The sequence below is a fragment of the Zeus faber genome, assembly GCF_960531495.2.
Source record: "Zeus faber genome assembly, chromosome: 1".
Taxonomy (NCBI): Eukaryota; Metazoa; Chordata; class Actinopteri; order Zeiformes; family Zeidae; genus Zeus; species Zeus faber.
Window position 1 is genome coordinate 51,175,499 of NC_137193.1, and position 18,905 is coordinate 51,194,403.

Consider the following 18,905-nt stretch of genomic DNA (forward strand, 5'->3'; position numbering starts at 1 on the left):
CGAAAGGAAGCCAGTGAACCAGAGCGGCCCTTTTGGCGAACCGCTGGGGGTTATGGGGTACGGTCCGCTGGAGAGGCAGCAGGTGTTTAGGAGAGCGACAAACCAGCGACTTGACTGCCGGGTGGAAAAATGGGAGGGAAGAAGGGAAGCAGAGGGAAGAGAAAGAACCCACGCCTCGAGGTAAATTCCTTGACAGTGACTGAGGAGCTGCCGGGCGCTGGGGCCGCACCGCGTTCCAACACCACGGAAAGAACGAGGGGGGGGAGCGGGACTCCCGGGCTGACACCTCCGTCGTCCATTCCATTTCCGTTGGAGGCAGGAATTCGGAGGGACCAAAGGCGACCCCACCTCTTCTCCCCGTCTCCCAAAACACCCCTACCCCCAAAGAACTCACCGTGACTTACTCATTCCTGCTCACGTCAACGGTGAAGGTGAAGGGTAGGGTTAATCAGACATGGAGGAAGGAATTTAGTTGTGTGTGTGTGTGTGTGTGTGTGTGTGTGTGTGTGTGTGTGTGTGTGTGTGTGTGTGTGTGTGTGTGTGTGTGTGTGTGTGTGTGTGTGTGTGTGTGTGTGTGTGTCCGTGTGCGTGCATATGTGTAGCTACCTAGGTAGCTGCCCCACCCCTTACTGCAATCATTTCACCAGTCCTCCTCCCATTAGGTGGAAGACCTGATAAGGGCAGTAACTACTCCAACCATTGTCCTTGAGTTTTGTGTGTGTGTGTGTGTGTGTGTGTGTGTGTGTGTGTGTGTGTGTGTGTGTGTGTGTGTGTGTGTGTGTGTGTGTGTGTGTGTGTGTGTGTGTGCGCGTGTGTGTGTGTGTGTGTGTGGGATGTAGACTTTGGAGGTTTGCAGTGACATCCAAGTGGCCGTTTCCCTCCATACTTCAAAGAGTACTGCGCTGGAGAATCAAATAATTTTACAAACACACCTTTGCATTAAAGTGGAAAGCCGCCACCTGGTTTTTTCTCAGCATCCTGGATGAGCCTCGTCCGCACTTTAAGACCAGCCCTTACTTTCCTCCAAAGTTTGCCTTTCCACGGATCGACCGATTTGTTGTTGGTTGTCTTTGTGTGGTCATTTGAGGTGGCGGACGTGATTATTTTCCGCCAACGCTGCTCTTCCATTTTTATGACGGACCCCGCCACCAACATTAGAAAACAGTATACAGAGGAGCACAGGCAAAACCCCAATACATTGAATGGCTGTTTTATACAACATATTTTTTTCTTTTTGTACAAAATAATATCACGGATTACCACTTTAAATAGGATAGGGAAGCAAGCGTAGCACGGCCGGGCACAGTGTGTTCAGACCAGGGAACATACAGGAGACAACAGGATCCATACTGCGGCAGGCAACAGGATGCACATGGCCCTGAGGAGGATTACTGGCAGGATCAAGGAAATGGGGAGAGAGGACAAGAGGAAGGGACGACAAAGAGGAAGAGGAGTACGTGGAATCGCAGCTGCGCACGGACTGAAAAAAGAAAAGCCTGTTTTGAAACACGGGGGAACATCCAGTTGTTTTGTTTCCCTCTGCTGTTTTTTACCTCTGTCAGGGTTAAGTGCGGCTGCGGTGTTTGTCACTGCTGCGCACTTGGAAAATGACCCAGTCGCCACCAGCAGGCCCCCCCCCCCCCCGTCTGACGCTAGAGTGTTTAAATACAAGTTTGTTTTTTTCAAAATGGATTCTTTCCTGACGAACGTGAAATGCGTCCCACCCCAAAATGAGATCAATTTAATGTCAGGTCACCCTTATTTATCTTAAGTTAATCTTTCCGGTTCACTGTTTATTTTATAAATGATTGTACAGTTATATTTTCAACTTTGGAAACGACCTTTTTTCCTTTTTTTTTTTTAGGTCATATTGGTTGTTTATCTTTTGGTTTATATAAGTGTACTGCCATACCTTATTGTGTGTGTGTCCATTTTAAATCAAGGCTGCATATAGACACTCTTTTATTGACACTGTCCTTCTTTCACTTTGCTTTCCGTGTTGTGTGAATTTGAATCCAATTTTCTTTTTCATTCGGAGAGGGGGAGCTGACCTCAGCTGACCTCACAGTAACCATGCACCACGGATGTGTTCACGCGGCGACTTACAGGATACCGGCGAATCAATGACCTTGGCCGCTATTACATCTGTGTAGAAATGGGACGCCGGTAAAAACAAGCCTTGCAAAATAATGGCGACAACAGCCGCAGCAGCAACAACGACCACAATGATAAGGATGATAATGTATTATGATTATCATAATCATCATCTTTATCATGACAACACACACACACACACACACACACACACACACCTTAGGTACACTCAAGACCACCAGAATGGAAGTCAGCTAAGGAATCATCAATTAAGTGAGTTATTTATGGATTCATGGTTATGATCTTAATCTCGCGCATCAATTAATAATATTAAAACGAACTTATTAAAAAATAAATAAATCAACAAATAAATAATTAATAAAAAAAAGGCGGGTGCTCCGGGTCCAGGTGGGCGCTCGCCCGGAAATGACGTCGCGCCGCCCGCAGCGCCAAGAGCCCCGGCGCCGTCGTGCGTGAGCCCGGAAGGTTATAAAAGCGACGCCGCGGCGGCTGCGCGGCCAGGATGGAGAGGACGCCGCGCCGCTGAGAGGGACGCAGCGCTGCTCGACCGAAGCACCTCCAACCCGCCCGGGCGCCGCAGAACATGTAAGTCTCAGTTGGAAAATAATCATTGTTACTTTGCACTTATTGTGCATAAGTACATCACAAAAAAAAACCAACAACAACCACTTATTGCGCTCATCGTTCATCTGTCTGGAGGTCAACTCTCTTCAGTAGTTTCTTGGGGAATCAGGGATGGGTTTCGTTCGTGTTATAAAGTCCCATCGGGGGGGGATTTCTGGTTTACTTTCATAGTTGATTGGAAAAGGGAATAATGATAATATTAATAAGAAGAAGAAGAATGACCAAAAAAGAGGAATAATAGTGAGGATACGCTTTAATGCACTTTTCAATTCGAAAGGAAACGACACTTTACCTCCTTTCTTTCCCAGTTCTGTTTTACACATCGCTTTGAGTTTTACGACGAGGTTTAGGGAATAATCGGCCGCTTCATCTGTGTAATATTAATAAAACAATAATAATAATAATAATAATAATAATAATAATAATAGTAATGATAATAATAATAAGCTTTCAACTACTACTTTAATTTGACGTTAATTGGCGTTTACTGGATCGCGTAGGATTCTTTTTTCGTTGGCTTGTTTTGCGTAATGGAACATTCATCCATTCGGTGGCACTTTTTTCAGGGCTCGTCAGGGCTGTGGTTTCACACCCCAGTCTGGGTTCCAGTGCATGGGAACGCTGCGGTCTGCGGATGTTTCTGAGGGTGTGATGGGCGTGTTTGGCTTATTCGTAGAAACCAGAGGAGATCGACACGGGTCCTTAAGACGTCTTAGAACGGCCATTAGGCCTTAAAAGCAATGAAATAATAATAATCTCAAATATGATTATTACTTTTTTTTTATTATTATATTGACTTGCCTGTCTTTTATGAATGGTTAGTTTTTTTTCACTCGTTTATTTTTTTATCACTTGCGATCTGACGTAAAGGTGACTGTTCATCTCGTTCATACCTACCTTATTTCTATCTAAAACCTCTCTGTGCCCGATATATTGCACTTATCTTTATACCTGCAATACATTATCTATCTATCTATCAATGTATCTGTCTGTCTGTCTGTCTGTCTATCTATCTGTTTATCTGTCTGTCTGTCCGTCTGTGTCTATTTATCTATTTATCTGAGTAGGTATAACTTATTACCTTATTACCTTACCTTATCTACTAAATAAACACATCTACAATGTTATCACAGTATTATTACAATATATTGCAGTTACATTAAAGGGTCTTTTTCTGCAATTTCCGAGGGCTGTAACGGAAGAAAAAGCTGAAATTCGGGCACATTCCTGACATTGTGTGGAGCAACAGGGATAGCATCGCACCACCAATGGATCTATCTGTATATTACTATGATATATTGATATATATTATTACAACACATAGAGTATTTTGGCATACCTACCTGCGCTTGCACGTCGTTGTAAACTATGTCTTTAATGTTTAGTCTAAGGATGAAAAAGCAAATATTCCCCTGTGGGCAAAACTAACATGTAGTTCAAGGTGTATTGTGTGTGAGGGGCCCCACGAGCAAGTCGTTGCAAGCATCAGACAATGATCTTAATGTTGCTCTGTCGGAAACTGAGCCTTCGGAAACCCCTGATTAGCCGTACTTACACAATAAATGATGGAGTGATTCATCTTTTGGTTTTGCTCTCTGGTGTGATTTTGCTGTTTCATGGCTCTATCTGATATGCAGTACTTTGGGGGTGTTTTGGCATCTCCAATAACAATCTATTCAGTTTTTAGTTCCTTTATTCCTTTCAAAAACTATTGTAAAATTGCTGAGAATGTTTTAGTTTGGCCCATCCATGAATAACAGTGTTTCGTCTTCCTGTAGGATGAACAACAGAGATCGCTGGAGGGTGTACAAGCGAGTGTGCGTCATGTTCTTCCTGGCGGCGGTGACCCTGACGGTCGTCCAGAGAGGGAGCATCAGCAGCGGGGCTCCGTTCCAGCTGGAGAGGCAATCTCACATGGAGGCCTCTGAGAGCGCGGAGGCGGTGGCCACCCCACAACAGGCGAAAGGCTCCTTCCAGGGCTTCAACAGCTTCTGGAAAGCGAGGAAGCTCCAGCCATCGCCCGAGGCCCCGGTCACCACGGAGGAGCCTGTCCTGGTCCAGGAACATGGCCCCACGTCTTGGGATGTAACTACCTCGAACTGCACTGCCAACCACAACTTATCCAGCCAGGAGTGGTTCAAGAGCCTGGAGGCCAATTTCAAGCAGTTCCTGCTGTACAGGCACTGCCGCTACTTCCCTATGCTCACCAACCACCCTGAGAAGTGTGCCGGGAAGACCTACCTTCTCATGGTCATTAAGTCGGTGGTGACCCAGCATGACCGCCGGGAGGTGATCCGAAAGACCTGGGGGAAAGAGCGGGTAATAGACGGCAAGCGAGTGAAGACGCTCTTCCTTCTCGGCAAACCATCCAACGAGGCAGAAAAAAACAACCACCAGAAGCTGCTGGAGTATGAAGACTACATCTACGGCGACATACTCCAGTGGGACTTCTTGGATAGCTTCTTCAACCTGACTCTAAAAGAGACCCACTTCCTCAAGTGGTTCAACACTTACTGCCCAGACGTGCGGTACATTTTCAAGGGGGACGATGACGTGTTTGTCAGCGTGGAGAACATAGTGGAGTTTCTGCACGGCAGCAGCCACGTCAAGAACCTGCTTACAGGGGATGTACTTTTCAAGGCTAAGCCCATTCGTAAAAAAGAAAATAAGTACTACATACCGCAGGCGCTGTATAACAAGACCTACTATCCTCCGTATGCCGGAGGAGGGGGCTTCCTGATGGACGGACCCTTGGCTAGGAGGCTGCATTGGGCCTCGGACACCCTGGAGCTCTACCCCATCGATGATGTCTTCCTGGGCATGTGCCTGGAGGCGCTCCAAGTCATCCCCATCAAACACAATGCCTTTAAGACGTTTGGCCTTGTGAAAAATAAAAGCAGCAAGCTAAACAAAGAACCCTGTTTCTTCAAGAGCATGATAGTGGTGCACAAGCTGCTGCCGTTGGAGCTCATGCACATGTGGAATTTGGTGAACAGTGACCTGGTGTGCTCGCAGAAAGTGGAGATCTTATAGCCGAGCGGGAGCTCTCCAAGACAGAGAGCAACAGGCTGCACGCCGACCTGGAGCGCGGAGGATTGGGACTCACGAGCTTTGCGTGCGAGGCGTTTGTTAACTTTAAGGTTAACGCGGCAAAAAAAGTTCTCCTTTGTTTGGAGAGGAACATTACTATGTTAGAATATTATATTTATGCACTGCAATGCAGGCTTTGTGGAATGGCTTTGACCGCATTCAGATTAAATTATGAATATGGGTCTTTTTGTGGTGAAAAATATTCACTTAAATCTATTTGTAGTCTTGGCATTTGCGAAGGATCTTGCCAGCAAAGCATAATTTCGGGGCCATTTCATGGTCGTGCCGCTGTGGCAGTGGGTGCTACCAAGTTCTCGCTCTCAGTCGGTGTCTCGACAGAACAAAACAAAGCTATTGATTTTACTTTGTACAATGTTGCACATCAACTTCATTTTGGTCCAGGCTTTGTCTTGTTCCACAAAATCAAAATGGTGTCAGACAATAGGAAGAAAACAACTATGTCTCTACCTCGGCAATGTGGCCCTAAAGTCTCCTATTTCATAGGTAGTGTAAGTGATTTGGTCACCCTTTTTAAATACTAACATGTAGCCACCATACTACTGTCATAGGCCCACATGCACTTGTCCCGAAAGCAAGACGCTTGGACTTTTGTTGTTTTCTCAGATGTGACAAACTTTATATGGATTTTTACTAAAATTATGCTTAAGAAAAGTAAATGTAAAAAAAAAAGTATATGTATGTTGTCAGTGGATTTGTATGTGCTGATATACTTGACATGAATTGGGTAGGGTTTGGGAGGGTTAACACTGAAACTGTGAAACAAATAAAACTACTGCTGGTACGTGTACATGAAACACTAATTTAATAATCCCTAAGTTAAAAAGAAAAATGTTGCCGGGGCAGGGGATGGGCTTCTGATGTTTAATTTAACGTAGGGGAGTGGAAACAAGGCTCAAAATGTTCAACGTTGGGGAAGCAGAGTGTCTAGGGGAGGGTGTGGTTATTTCCAGATGATGTAAATACATGTAACAGTGAAATATAAATAATATTGCATTTGTAAATAAACAGCCAAGATCACATCTATTGAGTTCCTTTACTCCTTTCAAAAGTCCACCATTGCAATGCGCAATGTCCAATGTGCAATTTCCAGTGACAATGTCCAATGTGCCCTAGATGTGTGGCTTTTTTTTTTTTTGCCGCTTGCCTTATCAGCAGCAAACATCAATGTGAAATACCCAAATCAGGTCAGCTAACAAAGGCGGCCACGACACCGGACCGAAAGGTTGATATGGCTGTATCCGTTACGCTGCCGTACAATGGAGATAGTTGGGATATACTGTATCCTCCAAATTCCAAGAAGTGGATCAGTATAATCCAAACCATTTATGTATTTAAAGATCATATAAGATAAGATAAGATAAGATAAAAAAATACTTTATTAATCCCCAAAGGGAAACCATCAATCATTGTGTTTGATGGGGATGACTTGGAGCACCTCCAGACACATGCCCAGGAAGACGGCATCGATGGGGTCCATCATCAATGCTAAGGCCAATTGCTAATGCTAACGCTAAACTATTTGAAGACTCAATCCCAAAACAAAAAATCAAGCGGCGAACTTTCCCATTCTGCTGATTTTTGGGTGGTTTGTGTTCGACTCGCCCGGGCCGTCATGCCATGTCTCACCGCTCCTCGGCGACACTGCCGACTGATCGGGAAGATGTTATCATTCAGCTGTTTACATTGGACCCCAACGCGTGAACAACGCGGACAAACGGGGCACCTCAAAACAAAACCAAAGAAATACAGTCCTGCTATTGTTCACAGGCTCCGGTGCTACAAAGCTGCCGGAGAAACCAGACCTGTTGTATACGGTTTCATGGAGGGGACACGGGATAAAGGCAGTGGCAACCGTCCATATTTACCCCAATCCACGTCAAGGAATTCCCTTTTTTTTAATTCTGTGCATCTGTTCATCTATGACATGGTTCCTCGTGGTGAAACAATTAATTTCAGTTCGGGGCTTGAACTGTTGAGACAAATATTAAAGAGGAGCCTTAGTGCGGCAACAGTAAGCCATTTTCTTGGCGAAAGTTCATATTAGCTCGGATCCAGTTTCAGAACCAGATCCCGTACAGCTGAGGGGAGGAAGTCATCCTCCCCCTCGAGCCCCTGGTTTCGTCCATGTTGACAAAATTCGACATGGACGCACCTGGAAAACAGTGAGAATTGGCAAAGCCTCAGTCTCGGCGTTGGGAAAAAAACTGTGAAACAACAGCGAAAAAAACAACTTTGCCCACAGGTTCCCTGGATCCGTCCTCTGGCGGTGATGGCACCGGGGTTGCACAGGGTGGCGTGGTCACGAAGTCGACACCGCGCACCGTCCTACCGGCTTACGTGGGGCGCTTGATTGAGCGTTGGTTCAGCGGCAACAACCCATCAATCCAACATCCCCCGGCTTTTCAGCTTCCTAAAAGCTAAGATGGTCGCAGTGCGTGCAGAACCAACCCGGAAGCCCTTGGTCTGTTCGAGAGGCACGAGTCTCAGCGGCCGTTGCTTTCCCGCCCCTGTCGATCATTGCAACAAACAGCACGCGGGCGTCTCCGCCTAACGGTAGACTGGGAGACGGCCCCGTCTTTGCCGACACACACCGGCGAAGCGTTTGGAGTCGGGGTGGTCAATGGCCGGGATGGACGAGGCCTGCGAGTTCACACCGGCCCTCTACTTACCTCAAAGGGAGAAGGTTCCTAGAGGGAGAGAGGGAGAGAGAGGGAGAGAGAGAGGCTTGCACTCGTATCGCTGGAGCAGGAAATCTATATTCACCCCGTTCAAGGTCCTTTGGCGGAAACGCCGCTTCGTTCAATATTCGAAAAGTGAATATTTTGAGGACTTCCGAGTTCTTCTGCCCGACACCCCCAGCAATAAATATAGACACTTAATTGAGGATATGTATAAGTGTAAAACTTTTTAAGAGATTACAGTAACTATGTGGTCGTTGGTGAGGTGTCACTTTGTGTAATTGATCTACACCGTATAATATTGTATTTCTGTATATCTTGTATTTTGGAAATTTTGAGCCTTCTTTTAGTGTGCTACTGTATTATTGTAATATTAATATGATAACTGTGTAGATTTCTTAATTTAGTAGATAACATAGTAATTTATACCGACTCAGATAAATAGAAATCACAGACAGACTGGAAGATTCACAATCGAATGGCTGAGTCCAAGGTTCACAAAAGGCAGCTGTTCTATTGTCCCTCTCAAGGTGTGTACGTGTGGTTTAAGGGCTGTAAAGAGAGAGCAAACATTTTTTTAATCAAATAAAATCTCAGAAATGGTGCGCGATAAAGGTGAGTCAAAAAATGAGGCAATGCACTTCCAGGACACGCACGTGGCTGGGGTCAAAAGGAGAAAGGAACTACAGTATATCTATATCCAACCCCTCATCATTAGAGAAGTGGCTGCAGGGCGGCTGCCTCAGGCGCAGTCATGTGACTCCTAGATGGGACCTTCTTGACACACACACACACAAACACAGACAGACGGACAGATCTACAAGATTGTTCTTACAAAGAATCTTACACGGTGCCCCTTTATTAGTAATAATATCAATAAATAAAAAATACCATTGATTAAAAAGCGTCTTTCGAGCAACCCTTGGGCACTTTACCACTTGTATGTATACTAGTATTCATGATATACAGAAATACCCTTAATATCACCATTTATCACCACAGTCATATTTAACTAATTACATTTCATGATCTACTCGTCGTATGCAATTAACGCCCAAAGTCATCGGGTGAAATGACTTATGTTTAAAGAGGTTTGGGTTGTTCCTCCGTTTTCCACTCTTGAATGATGTCGAAATTCCCAATCTCTGGAAAAGAGAACAGAACTACGCATACTGGCTCCTAAATACTAGGATCACGATGGGAACCCATTGAGCTGGCATATAAGGATAGTTTTTCGTCTTTGTTATCCCTCACAAGGCAAGTGAAATATTTTCAGTTTCCTTTTCGTTTTTCAACAGCAGGACACTTTTCGTGCTAAAGGACACCACCTGGAGGACAAAGAGGCATTGTGGGTGGAACTTCAGGCGGTATAGCTCCATTTAACACTCTTTTTACACCAGCTACTTCGCAAATCAGTCAAAGTGAGTGTCATGTCAGCCTCTTTTCTCGTCTTGCGCATTCATCAGCTTCATCTCATCCCCATACCCTGACACCTGAAAGGACAGAAAGGAGGGACGGCGAGATACGGAGACAGACAAAGCAGCTCAAAGGGAGGACTTCCCACTCCAGACGGCCGACATCGCGCCGAGCGTGACCTCTGTCGCCTTAGCGGCGAGAGGCGACTAAAACCGGGGCTGTTCAGCGAGTCGCCCGCGGGCACCTGCGGGAACAAAGCCCTGTTCAGACGCTGAGCTCCCCTCCCGTGTGCTGCCGTGACACGGGGTTGAGAGGGACCTGCCATCATCACCTCCCAGGGAAAACCAGTTTCACCACAGAGGAAACTCTAGCAGCTTTAAGGATACAATGCGGCCCAGAGGTAAGCCCTGATAAATACATTTTAACTTGGCGGTTTGATGGTAATACATAAGAGTTTTACACTAAAAACTGTACAGAATTAGACTTTTCCAAATCAAAGGCGTGTGCCTGACCTTCGCACTCTTGCTGGGAGTGGAGGGACCCGTCACCAACAGCAGAAGCAGCATATAGAGAACATGCATAATGGAAATCCTCTGGTTGGTTAAAGTACCAAATACAGGATTAAACAAGAATCTTCCGGATTATCAGGCAAACCAAGCGTTATAGCCTGCTTGTGTCATTTCCATGTCACTTCCATGCACCCCACGTCAGATTGACTTACAGGAACAAGTATGACTGACTCATTGTACCATGAATTAGCAGTTTAGTAATAACATGCAATTTATACTGGGGCCAAGTGGGGGTTCAGAGTTACTGCAGGAACCAAGAAAGTTCATATTAGTATAGAAAACCGCAAACTACATTACACATTGGTATGTCTAGATTTGCAGAAAATGCATGTTTCACCGTATTAAATGCAGCAGGCCAGATTGGAACGAGGATTATTACTCAGAATTTTTCATACATTGCCAAACGGTTCCATAATATTACTCTATTCTATCTGCATAAGTCACCCAACAGACAAGCTGCACTCTTAAAAGTTATGGAACACTGACTGTAGGTTTCCACCTGGTGGACATTTCCTGCTACATGAAGCATGATTTTTCAATTTCCATGAAATTGTATCGTATACCTTCACAGTAAAATTGAGTTTCAAGGCCTGTCGACCAGGCTTGAAAGCAGGTGAACACCAGAACAATGAGGACAAAGACATTTAAAAATCACCACTTATAAGGGTTTAATCACATGAAAATCTTTTAAGATTCTCCGATGGTAAAATTAGTCAATACACTACAAATATTCATGTTACATATCTGAACACTGTAGGCCTCTAATTCATAAAACATGGACCGAGTGCCAACCAAGAAACAGTATCGCTTTGCCAGAGTCTAAGCACCCAACACCTCAAGGGTCTGACCCTTCCGCCAGTTACAAAACACCTTGCACATTACATTGTAAAATGTCTGCCCCAATAGCAGACTAAACAACTAAATAAAAACCAAAATATCTGGATACAACACTTCACAAAACAAAAAGCAAAATGAAATTATACAAATTTTCTTCAAAATGTACAAGGTGTATCTGAAAAGTCAAGGAAACTCCATGGAAAGTCATTCCATTTGACTCCTTTGGGGAAAACAAAAAAAAAAAAAGGAACAAAGGAAAAACTCCTGTGATCAAGGTGTGCAGTTGGGACATTCAGAAATGAGCGGCCCCCAAGCCATGAGGGCCAAGCGGGGGCTCAAGGGCCGGGGGCTAAAATGCCCAGACAGTTAAATATATATATTTAATAACGCTTTCTGGAATGTCCAACGGCTCTTAAAACTGACGATACCAGAGTCCATTCAAGGGAAGGAGGGAGAAAGTTTAATCATCAAACTTGATCTTCTTTCCCTGTGGTTTTCCTCCAAAGCCGCCGCCACCACCACGACCACCACCGCCCCCTCGTCCACCTGGAAAAACCAAAACATTCAGTGTCTACTTTCTAGGAGATGCATGACAATATTCTAGATCTATTTTCGATAGACCGCAGAAGTATAGGCACTTAACGCAGGCTTAGCATTTACCTCCAAAACCACCACGACCACCAAATCCTCCTCTTCCTCCACCTCCTCTTCCGCCACCGCCTCTTCCTCCACCTCTCCCACGGCCGCCGCCTCTCCCGCCGAATCCGCCGCCGCCACGGCCTCCGAAACCGCCAAAGCCACCCCGCCCTCCGCGGAATCCGCCGCTGTCACCCTTGGGCCTGGCGTAGTCCAGCGTCACCCTGTTGCCGTCAATCTCTCCCTCCTCCATCGCCTCCTTGGCTGCCTTGCAGTCGTCTTCATTGTCGAAGTCCACAAAGCCAAAACTGAGGGACAACAAGGGGGACGAGATGAGCCACTTTGACCGGCAAAATGAGACATGCATCATTTACGATATGTGCAGGCCATCAGATTTGATTCTACCAACAATCTGACTTCCTTTGTGGGAATGATCATAATGTACAGGTTTGGAAAGCGCCATCTTCCCGCCTTTAGTTTTTGTAAACAATCACCAACAGTAGTGCAAACCATAAACTGACAAAAAGTCTGTTTACTGAAAATTAAACGGTTAATGGACGCCGCGATTGCCGACTGATATTGAGACTATTTTTTAATCTGCAAGGAAAAATCCAAGCATTGAAACCGTACTGTGTAAGAGCAATTCTGATTTGGGATTCTTAATCAGATATGAATCAATGGAACGACGCACGGATATTGCCGTCTATGTGCGCACCACACACCATTTTATATCTCCCCTCCGGACAGCAGTGGATGGGTGCTTACAAAAATATTTGCCGGCTAATTAGTCAATACATTATCACCATGTAGCAACATCCTGTCTCATGGGCTGGATGTGGCCTGTAGAAGTTTTTGTTTCACATCAGACATGGGCAACTTCCACTTACAAGAAAGCTGCCTGTTTTACTGTGACATGACTCTACTTCTCGTGCGAATCCATACATCGTCACTGGTAGACGAAGAAGAGCTCATGAGAAGAGTGGGAAGAGAGTTTCAGTTCCCGGTGCTCACCCTTTGGATGCACCCGTCTCGCGGTCTGTGACTATCCTGGAGCCGACAGCGGCCTGGAAGGCCTCTTTCAGTGACTCCTCTGACGTGTCCTCAGAGAGGCCTTTAACAAAAAGGACTTTTGTGGGACCTGAAAGAAAAGGGGGGGGGGGGGGTTTACATCAATCCCTGTTGATTCATCTAATGCTTAACGATATGATACAGGTTCAACAAGCCCCGCGTTTCCTCAATTTATGCTTATTTTCTGCGCAACTGAACAATTTCCATGTCTGGGTTCAGGACCAGATATAATTGTTACTTTCTTTTAAGCTCTTCAAAGGATCTGCCAATCGTGCTTTCAATTTACTAAAGAAAACAAAGCTAAAGACTTCACATTTTTTTATTACCTGAACGCCCTTTGCCTCCATCACCCCGGCTGTTGCAGTACTCCAGTCTGACTGTCCGGCCTTCGATATCTGTGTTGTTTAACTCCTCCAGGGCACTTTTGGAGTCTTCCATATTGTCAAAGTCGACAAAAGCAAAGCTGCAAGGACAAAGAATGAAATGGTGAGCAACTTGTAGAAAACAAATCTTGGTCCACTGGACACAACAGCTTGGGATTTACAGTATGAATGTGCCAACTAGTCCATCCATGCTGCATAATTTAAAGGCCTATTATGCCTTTCCTTATTTTCTATGTCAAACAGTCAGATATTGAGGCAAACTAATGACAAATTATTCATCATCTGCTCCACCAAATCCACTAAACGTTTCTTCAAACAAAACCAATTGTCTTATTCTAAATGTGTGCCGGTGCAGCGTACTTGTCACACAAGCTGAGAATGGCACACAGTTGGAACTAGGTTCCACTTTAAAAACTCAAATTAGACAACTAGTTTGGCCATTATTAGTCTCGCTTTTGGTACAAATTGTTGCACATCAGACGTAGGCGGCTCCCACTTGGCAAGGAGAACCTGTTACATATGTGCTTTTTGCTCTGCTTCTCGTGCGAATCCAGTAGCCACAACAAGACAAATGGAGCTCATGAGAAGGTAGACTGATTAATTTAGATGCTTTTCAATTCTAAGACTTACCCCTTGGGTTTGCCGTTATTCTGTGGAATCCGGATAGAGACTGCTTTCTCAAAGGTTGCCTGGAGAATTTCTTCCGTTGCATGGAACGACAGATTATTTACCATCAGGGTCTTGCTCTGTGGGGCTGCAGCTACATGAGGAAGAAATAAGGCTGTGGTTAGGACAGGAGGTGAGACAGCAGCGTTGCATCCTGAAATTCCAGGTTGGGGACCAGATCAGTACTTGACTATCTTTTGAGATCTTCACAAAGAATCTGAAAAAGTGCTTTCATCATGTCTGGTTCCTGGGGTGATATTTAACACTTCACAGTTGATGTGAACCTACAGTGGAGGAAGAGATTTACCTGGCACAGCTTTCCCCCTCTGGCTCTTTTCTCCCACAAAATCGACGGTAATTGAGCGCCCTTGGACTTCTGCTCCCTGGGACACCTCCAGCATCTTATCCGCCTCTTCTTCTGTTTTGAACTCGATATACGCAATGCTGTGAAAAGAGAGCGAGCGGTAACATATCTGCTAAACCTAAAGCCACTTCCAATCAAGTTTAGAAAGGTTGTTGGTTAGCCCTTTGAATTATCCAGAATTCTAAAAACAAAAAACAATACATTTTCTAACCAAGTCTCAGTTTTCATCCAGGTCACATGATCCTGGTTCCCGCTTACCCTCTGTTTCCACCGTTCTGGCCAGGGGGCACCCTGATGTCGACAGCGCTTTCAAAGCCATCCCTCAGGTCCTCCGCCGTTGTGAAGAAGGGAAGGTTCTTCACAAAGAGTGTTCGGGCATCCCTCTCTGTTTAATAAAATAGATACCACAGACATTGGTTAAACCAGTATACAGAAGGATCTAAATAAAAAACGTCTGCCCCTCTCCGGCTCTAGCTCCAGTTCTTTGTACCAACCTTTCCTGCCATCTGCAGAGGGTTCTTTGCTGCGGGCCTTGTCCAGCTTGATCTCCTGTCCCAGTACCTTTTTGCCATTGAGCTCCATGGCCTTCTGCATGTCCTCCTCAGATGCAAAGTCCACATAGCCAAACCTCCTGTTGAAACACAAGGGGCAAAAGAAAAAAACAAAAATTGAGACATTCAAATAATCATCCTTTGCACTTACAGCAAGAAGAAACACTGCAACTTCCTCACAATGGTCCAGGAACTGCTTTTAGCCATGTGCCAGTGATTGAGGATAGAACCGGCAGACGATAACACACACCGGTACCGAAGACATAGCACTAGCTTTCCTCTACCTCCGTACATTACACACACACGTACTGAGCAACAGCATGTATGCCAAGAAATGGAGGAATACACAATTTGCTTATTTTGGATTGTCATACACAAGCAATAATGCGGCTTCATATACGTACTTTGATGCGCCGATTCTGACGTCTACGACCTCCAGGTCCTTTTTGGAGAACAACTTCCTCAGGCCGCCTTTAAGTTCGTCAAAGTTTTTTTCGCCGTTTAAGTTTCCAACAAATAAACAGAAGGCTGTGGGGGAAAATACATTTTTACTGAGCTTCGCCTGTTCTCTTGATTTAAGTTGGACAGCATTCCAATATAGCATTTCAGAATACGTAAAGGTGACATCACACATCAGTATTAAGTCCCTTTTTGTCATCATAAATAAGGCAAGGTAATACTGTATAAATCATTCCGACTGGCTTTTAGTCATACCTTCGCCATCTGACTTTGCCTTCTTGGCAGGCGGCGTATCTTTCTTTCCTTCCGCCTTCCTTTTAGCGGAGGCCACTGGGGCGTCTGTTGAAAACCAAAGTAGTGTCAGGTAATCTTGCCAAAACAGCTTCTTTCTACATCATACCTCACTTGTCTCGCTACAGTCAAAGCTGCTATCCAACACTTACCGTCGTCATCATCCTCCTCCTCCTCCTCATCATCCTCCTCCTCCTCCTCCTCATTGTCGTCATCGTCATCTTCCTCCTCTGATTCTTCTTTGGCCTTGACCATGCCAGCTTTCTTGGCCTTGGCAGGTGCGGGGGCAGTCGGAGTGGTGTCCATCTCCTCCTCAGAGTCTGAAAGCCACAGGTCAGCATTAATACGTTAGAAGCGCAGCACTGCTTATGGAAACCAAGCCTAACAAACATGTCAAGGTCATCAACACACCCATAATCGATCACAAGACAAACTATATTGAATTCTAAGATTTGAGTGGGCATGTATACCGTCTTCGTCATCATCCTCCTCCTCATCTGACTCTTCAGCAGCTGGGGCCTTTGCCACTTGCTTCGCAGCCGGTTTGGCCGGTGTCAGGGCCTTCTTGGGGGGTGGGGCCTCCTCTTCAGATTCATCATCTATAGTGAGCAGAGAAATTATATTTAGACAGAAGGGGTTTGTTTTCAAATTATTATGTTCAGTGTTAATGTTTGGTAATGGTAATGTTAATGATATGTTAAGTTAACTAACTTGAGATGCCTGTGCCAGTGATTGAGGATAGAACCAGCAGACGATAACACACACCGGTACCGAAGACATAGCACTGGCTTTTCTCTACCTCCGTACATTACACACATGCGTACTGAGCAACAGCATGTATGCCAAGAAATGGAGGATAAGTGTCTCTTAAAACCAAAATGCTTATTATACACATACCATCATCCTCCTCCTCCTCATCGTCGTCGTCATCAGACTCTTCCTTTGCGGGGACGGCTTTAGCTGGTGTGGCTTTTGCTGGAGCTTTCTTGGGTGGGGGGGCTTCTTCCTCAGACTCTATACGATGCACATTTTAAAAGGATATTGTTGTTAGCGTTGCATAATCAAAGATCAATGCCCTACTAAGACAATATTTTAGTTGGCCCCAATTACTGGTCTATGGCACTGAAGGCAGTACCATTAGCAGATGTAGTAAACATCAATTTTATAAACGTATGGGCCCAAATTAAGAGTGAAAAGTGTCATCATTTAATAATTTCAAGTGCAATGAGGGAAGTGCAACAATTGTAATAATTGATATTGTCAAGCAGGTGATTTATGATGTGCCTTTAAGAACAAGATCCAGTTTGGGATAAAGCTTAAAATATTGGAAGTAATCTACCATTCAACATATGGGAGATTTAGGGTGAACACACTCTACCTGAATCCTCCTCTTCGTCCTCTTCCTCCTCACTATCTGCCTTTTTAACTGCTTTTCCGTTCTTCACGGCCGGGACAGGTTTAGCTGGGGTGGCCTTCTTCATCGCCTTGGGTGGGGGAGCCTTGAGGAACACAAGTCATTTGATCGTGTTTTACAAGCACCACTTCGCTGGCGGGGTGATAAGGCAACCGGTGAGAATTCAGGACCCAGAATTCCGGTGAAATGGTACGATCGGGATACTTCAGTCTAAATTGATGACTGAAATTGGAAGTATTATATTGACCTTTTTTTTTTTATTAAATGCATTTCGCGGTTGTCTGATAATGACCCCATAAATCAACACACCTCTTCCTCTTCACTGCTCTGCTCTTCGCTGGATTCCTCCTCTTTCGGGGGCGGCGGGGCCTTTTTCTTCGGGGGCGCTTGTTTCTTTGATGCCTGCAAGTTTCATGAAAACAGAGTCTTGACATAAAAATCAACGGGCTCGGAACAATCGCTTGCTACACGACGCGAGCCGCGCCGGTGCGGGGTTCCGGATCCTCCGCGGCAGAAACGCCGCCCGCTCGGAACCCACGTGGACGCCCGGGAGGAAGGTAAGCTAGGCGGGCTAGCGCGCTGTTTGTTAGCCAGCGAGGCGCATACGCGACATACCCGCTACGTTTGGAACAGCGTTTCCCGGGAATAGCTTCAAGCGGATTTTTTTTCCCCGTTCAGAAATACCGTACGAAGCATTTAACAATATAAAGTTGGGGGGGGGGGGGCTAGTCGCCCTGCCCCCATGGCAATGCTAAAGCTACCCGTGCTAACGCTAACCATGCTGAAACTAAGCCTGCTAACTTAGCAGGCCGGCCAACACGTGTCGATTTTTCCGTGGCCTCCCCCTCAATTATTATTGTTCTGGATTCTATTAAAATAATTCACTGCAACTACGCCAGTCGTGGTGGCGGTGATTTTTTTTTTTTTTAAGCACAGGAAATATTTCGCGGTAACGGATGACCCACTAAAAATCAGCCATTTTGAGCGGAGAGGCAGCCGCAAACATGGCTGATCAGATGTGCGCCGAGCACACGTCTCAAACGCGATGCACCGTCGTTGGTCGCCGCGGCGGCTCCCGGAACGACGACCCGAAGCCGGACGTCCCCGGACGCCGCGGAAATCACAGTTCAATCCGCGGACATTTAAACCTACGCACGCGTTATATATATATCACCCCCCCCCCTCCCCCGCGCCGCAGGAACTCGGCGACGAAGGCCTGGATCTACGCCGCCGCGACTCAGCGGGATTATAAATAATAAATATTGAAAAGGGGGCAGCTCGGCGTCCCACCTTGGCTAGTTTCACCATGATGCTGCTCGCTCGTCCTTGTCGCCGCTGGTTGGGCCTTAAAAAACACGGGTCTGGCTGCTGCGTGCACGTGGCGCTGCTCCCTCGTCGCGCGGCATCCGGCAGAAAGACGGAGCGCCGCGCGCGCCGCTCGCCCTAGTCGGCGCGTGCGCGAGTCCCCGCCCCCGCCGCGCTCCGCGCCAATCCGCGCGCCGGGCGCGTTGACGTCACGGGCCGCGCGGCCGTGGGGGTTGTTTTGGGTTTTTTTTGTTTTTTTTTTTAGTTTTAGTTTTTATTTTTGAAACACTCGTTCGTTTGTGTTGTGATCGTTTCATATTTGTCTGTTAAACTCTATCAATACAAAAAAAAAAAAAAACAGAAAAAATTCAAACGTTCTCTTCCTTATTATTCCCTTTTCAAACCCTAACTTCATTAG

The 18,905-nt window shown here is 45.8% G+C and overlaps 2 protein-coding genes across 2 annotated transcripts; one reads left to right on the plus strand and one right to left on the minus strand.

Moving 5' to 3' along the window:
* Window positions 1-2,624: 2,624 nt before the first annotated feature.
* On the plus strand, window positions 2,625-6,546 carry b3gnt7 (UDP-GlcNAc:betaGal beta-1,3-N-acetylglucosaminyltransferase 7). Its single transcript, XM_079997988.1, has 2 exons — window positions 2,625-2,700; window positions 4,518-6,546. Coding segments are annotated over exons 1-2 (1,257 nt in total). The 5' UTR covers window positions 2,625-2,698; the 3' UTR covers window positions 5,773-6,546.
* Window positions 6,547-11,156: 4,610 nt separating this feature from the next.
* ncl (nucleolin) lies at window positions 11,157-18,585 on the minus strand. Its single transcript, XM_080002883.1, has 16 exons — window positions 18,473-18,585; window positions 17,492-17,584; window positions 17,147-17,267; window positions 16,666-16,782; window positions 16,239-16,367; window positions 15,921-16,088; window positions 15,733-15,816; window positions 15,423-15,546; window positions 14,962-15,098; window positions 14,726-14,852; window positions 14,411-14,547; window positions 14,068-14,197; window positions 13,381-13,517; window positions 12,998-13,124; window positions 12,011-12,294; window positions 11,157-11,896 (listed from the first exon to the last, which is right to left on the minus strand). The coding sequence occupies exons 1-16, from the start codon at window positions 18,488-18,490 to the stop codon at window positions 11,811-11,813; spliced, it is 2,019 nt and encodes a 672-aa protein (XP_079859009.1). The 5' UTR covers window positions 18,491-18,585; the 3' UTR covers window positions 11,157-11,810.
* Between the last annotated feature and the right edge of the window lie 320 nt (window positions 18,586-18,905).

Coding starts and splice junctions, on each gene's coding strand:
- ncl (XM_080002883.1), bottom strand. Junction 17,268..17,491: donor AGAGCAGTGAAGAGGAAGAG/GTGTGTTGATTT, acceptor GTGTTCCTCAAG/GCTCCCCCACCCAAGGCGAT. Junction 13,518..14,067: donor AATAACGGCAAACCCAAGGG/GTAAGTCTTAGA, acceptor TTGTCCTTGCAG/CTTTGCTTTTGTCGACTTTG.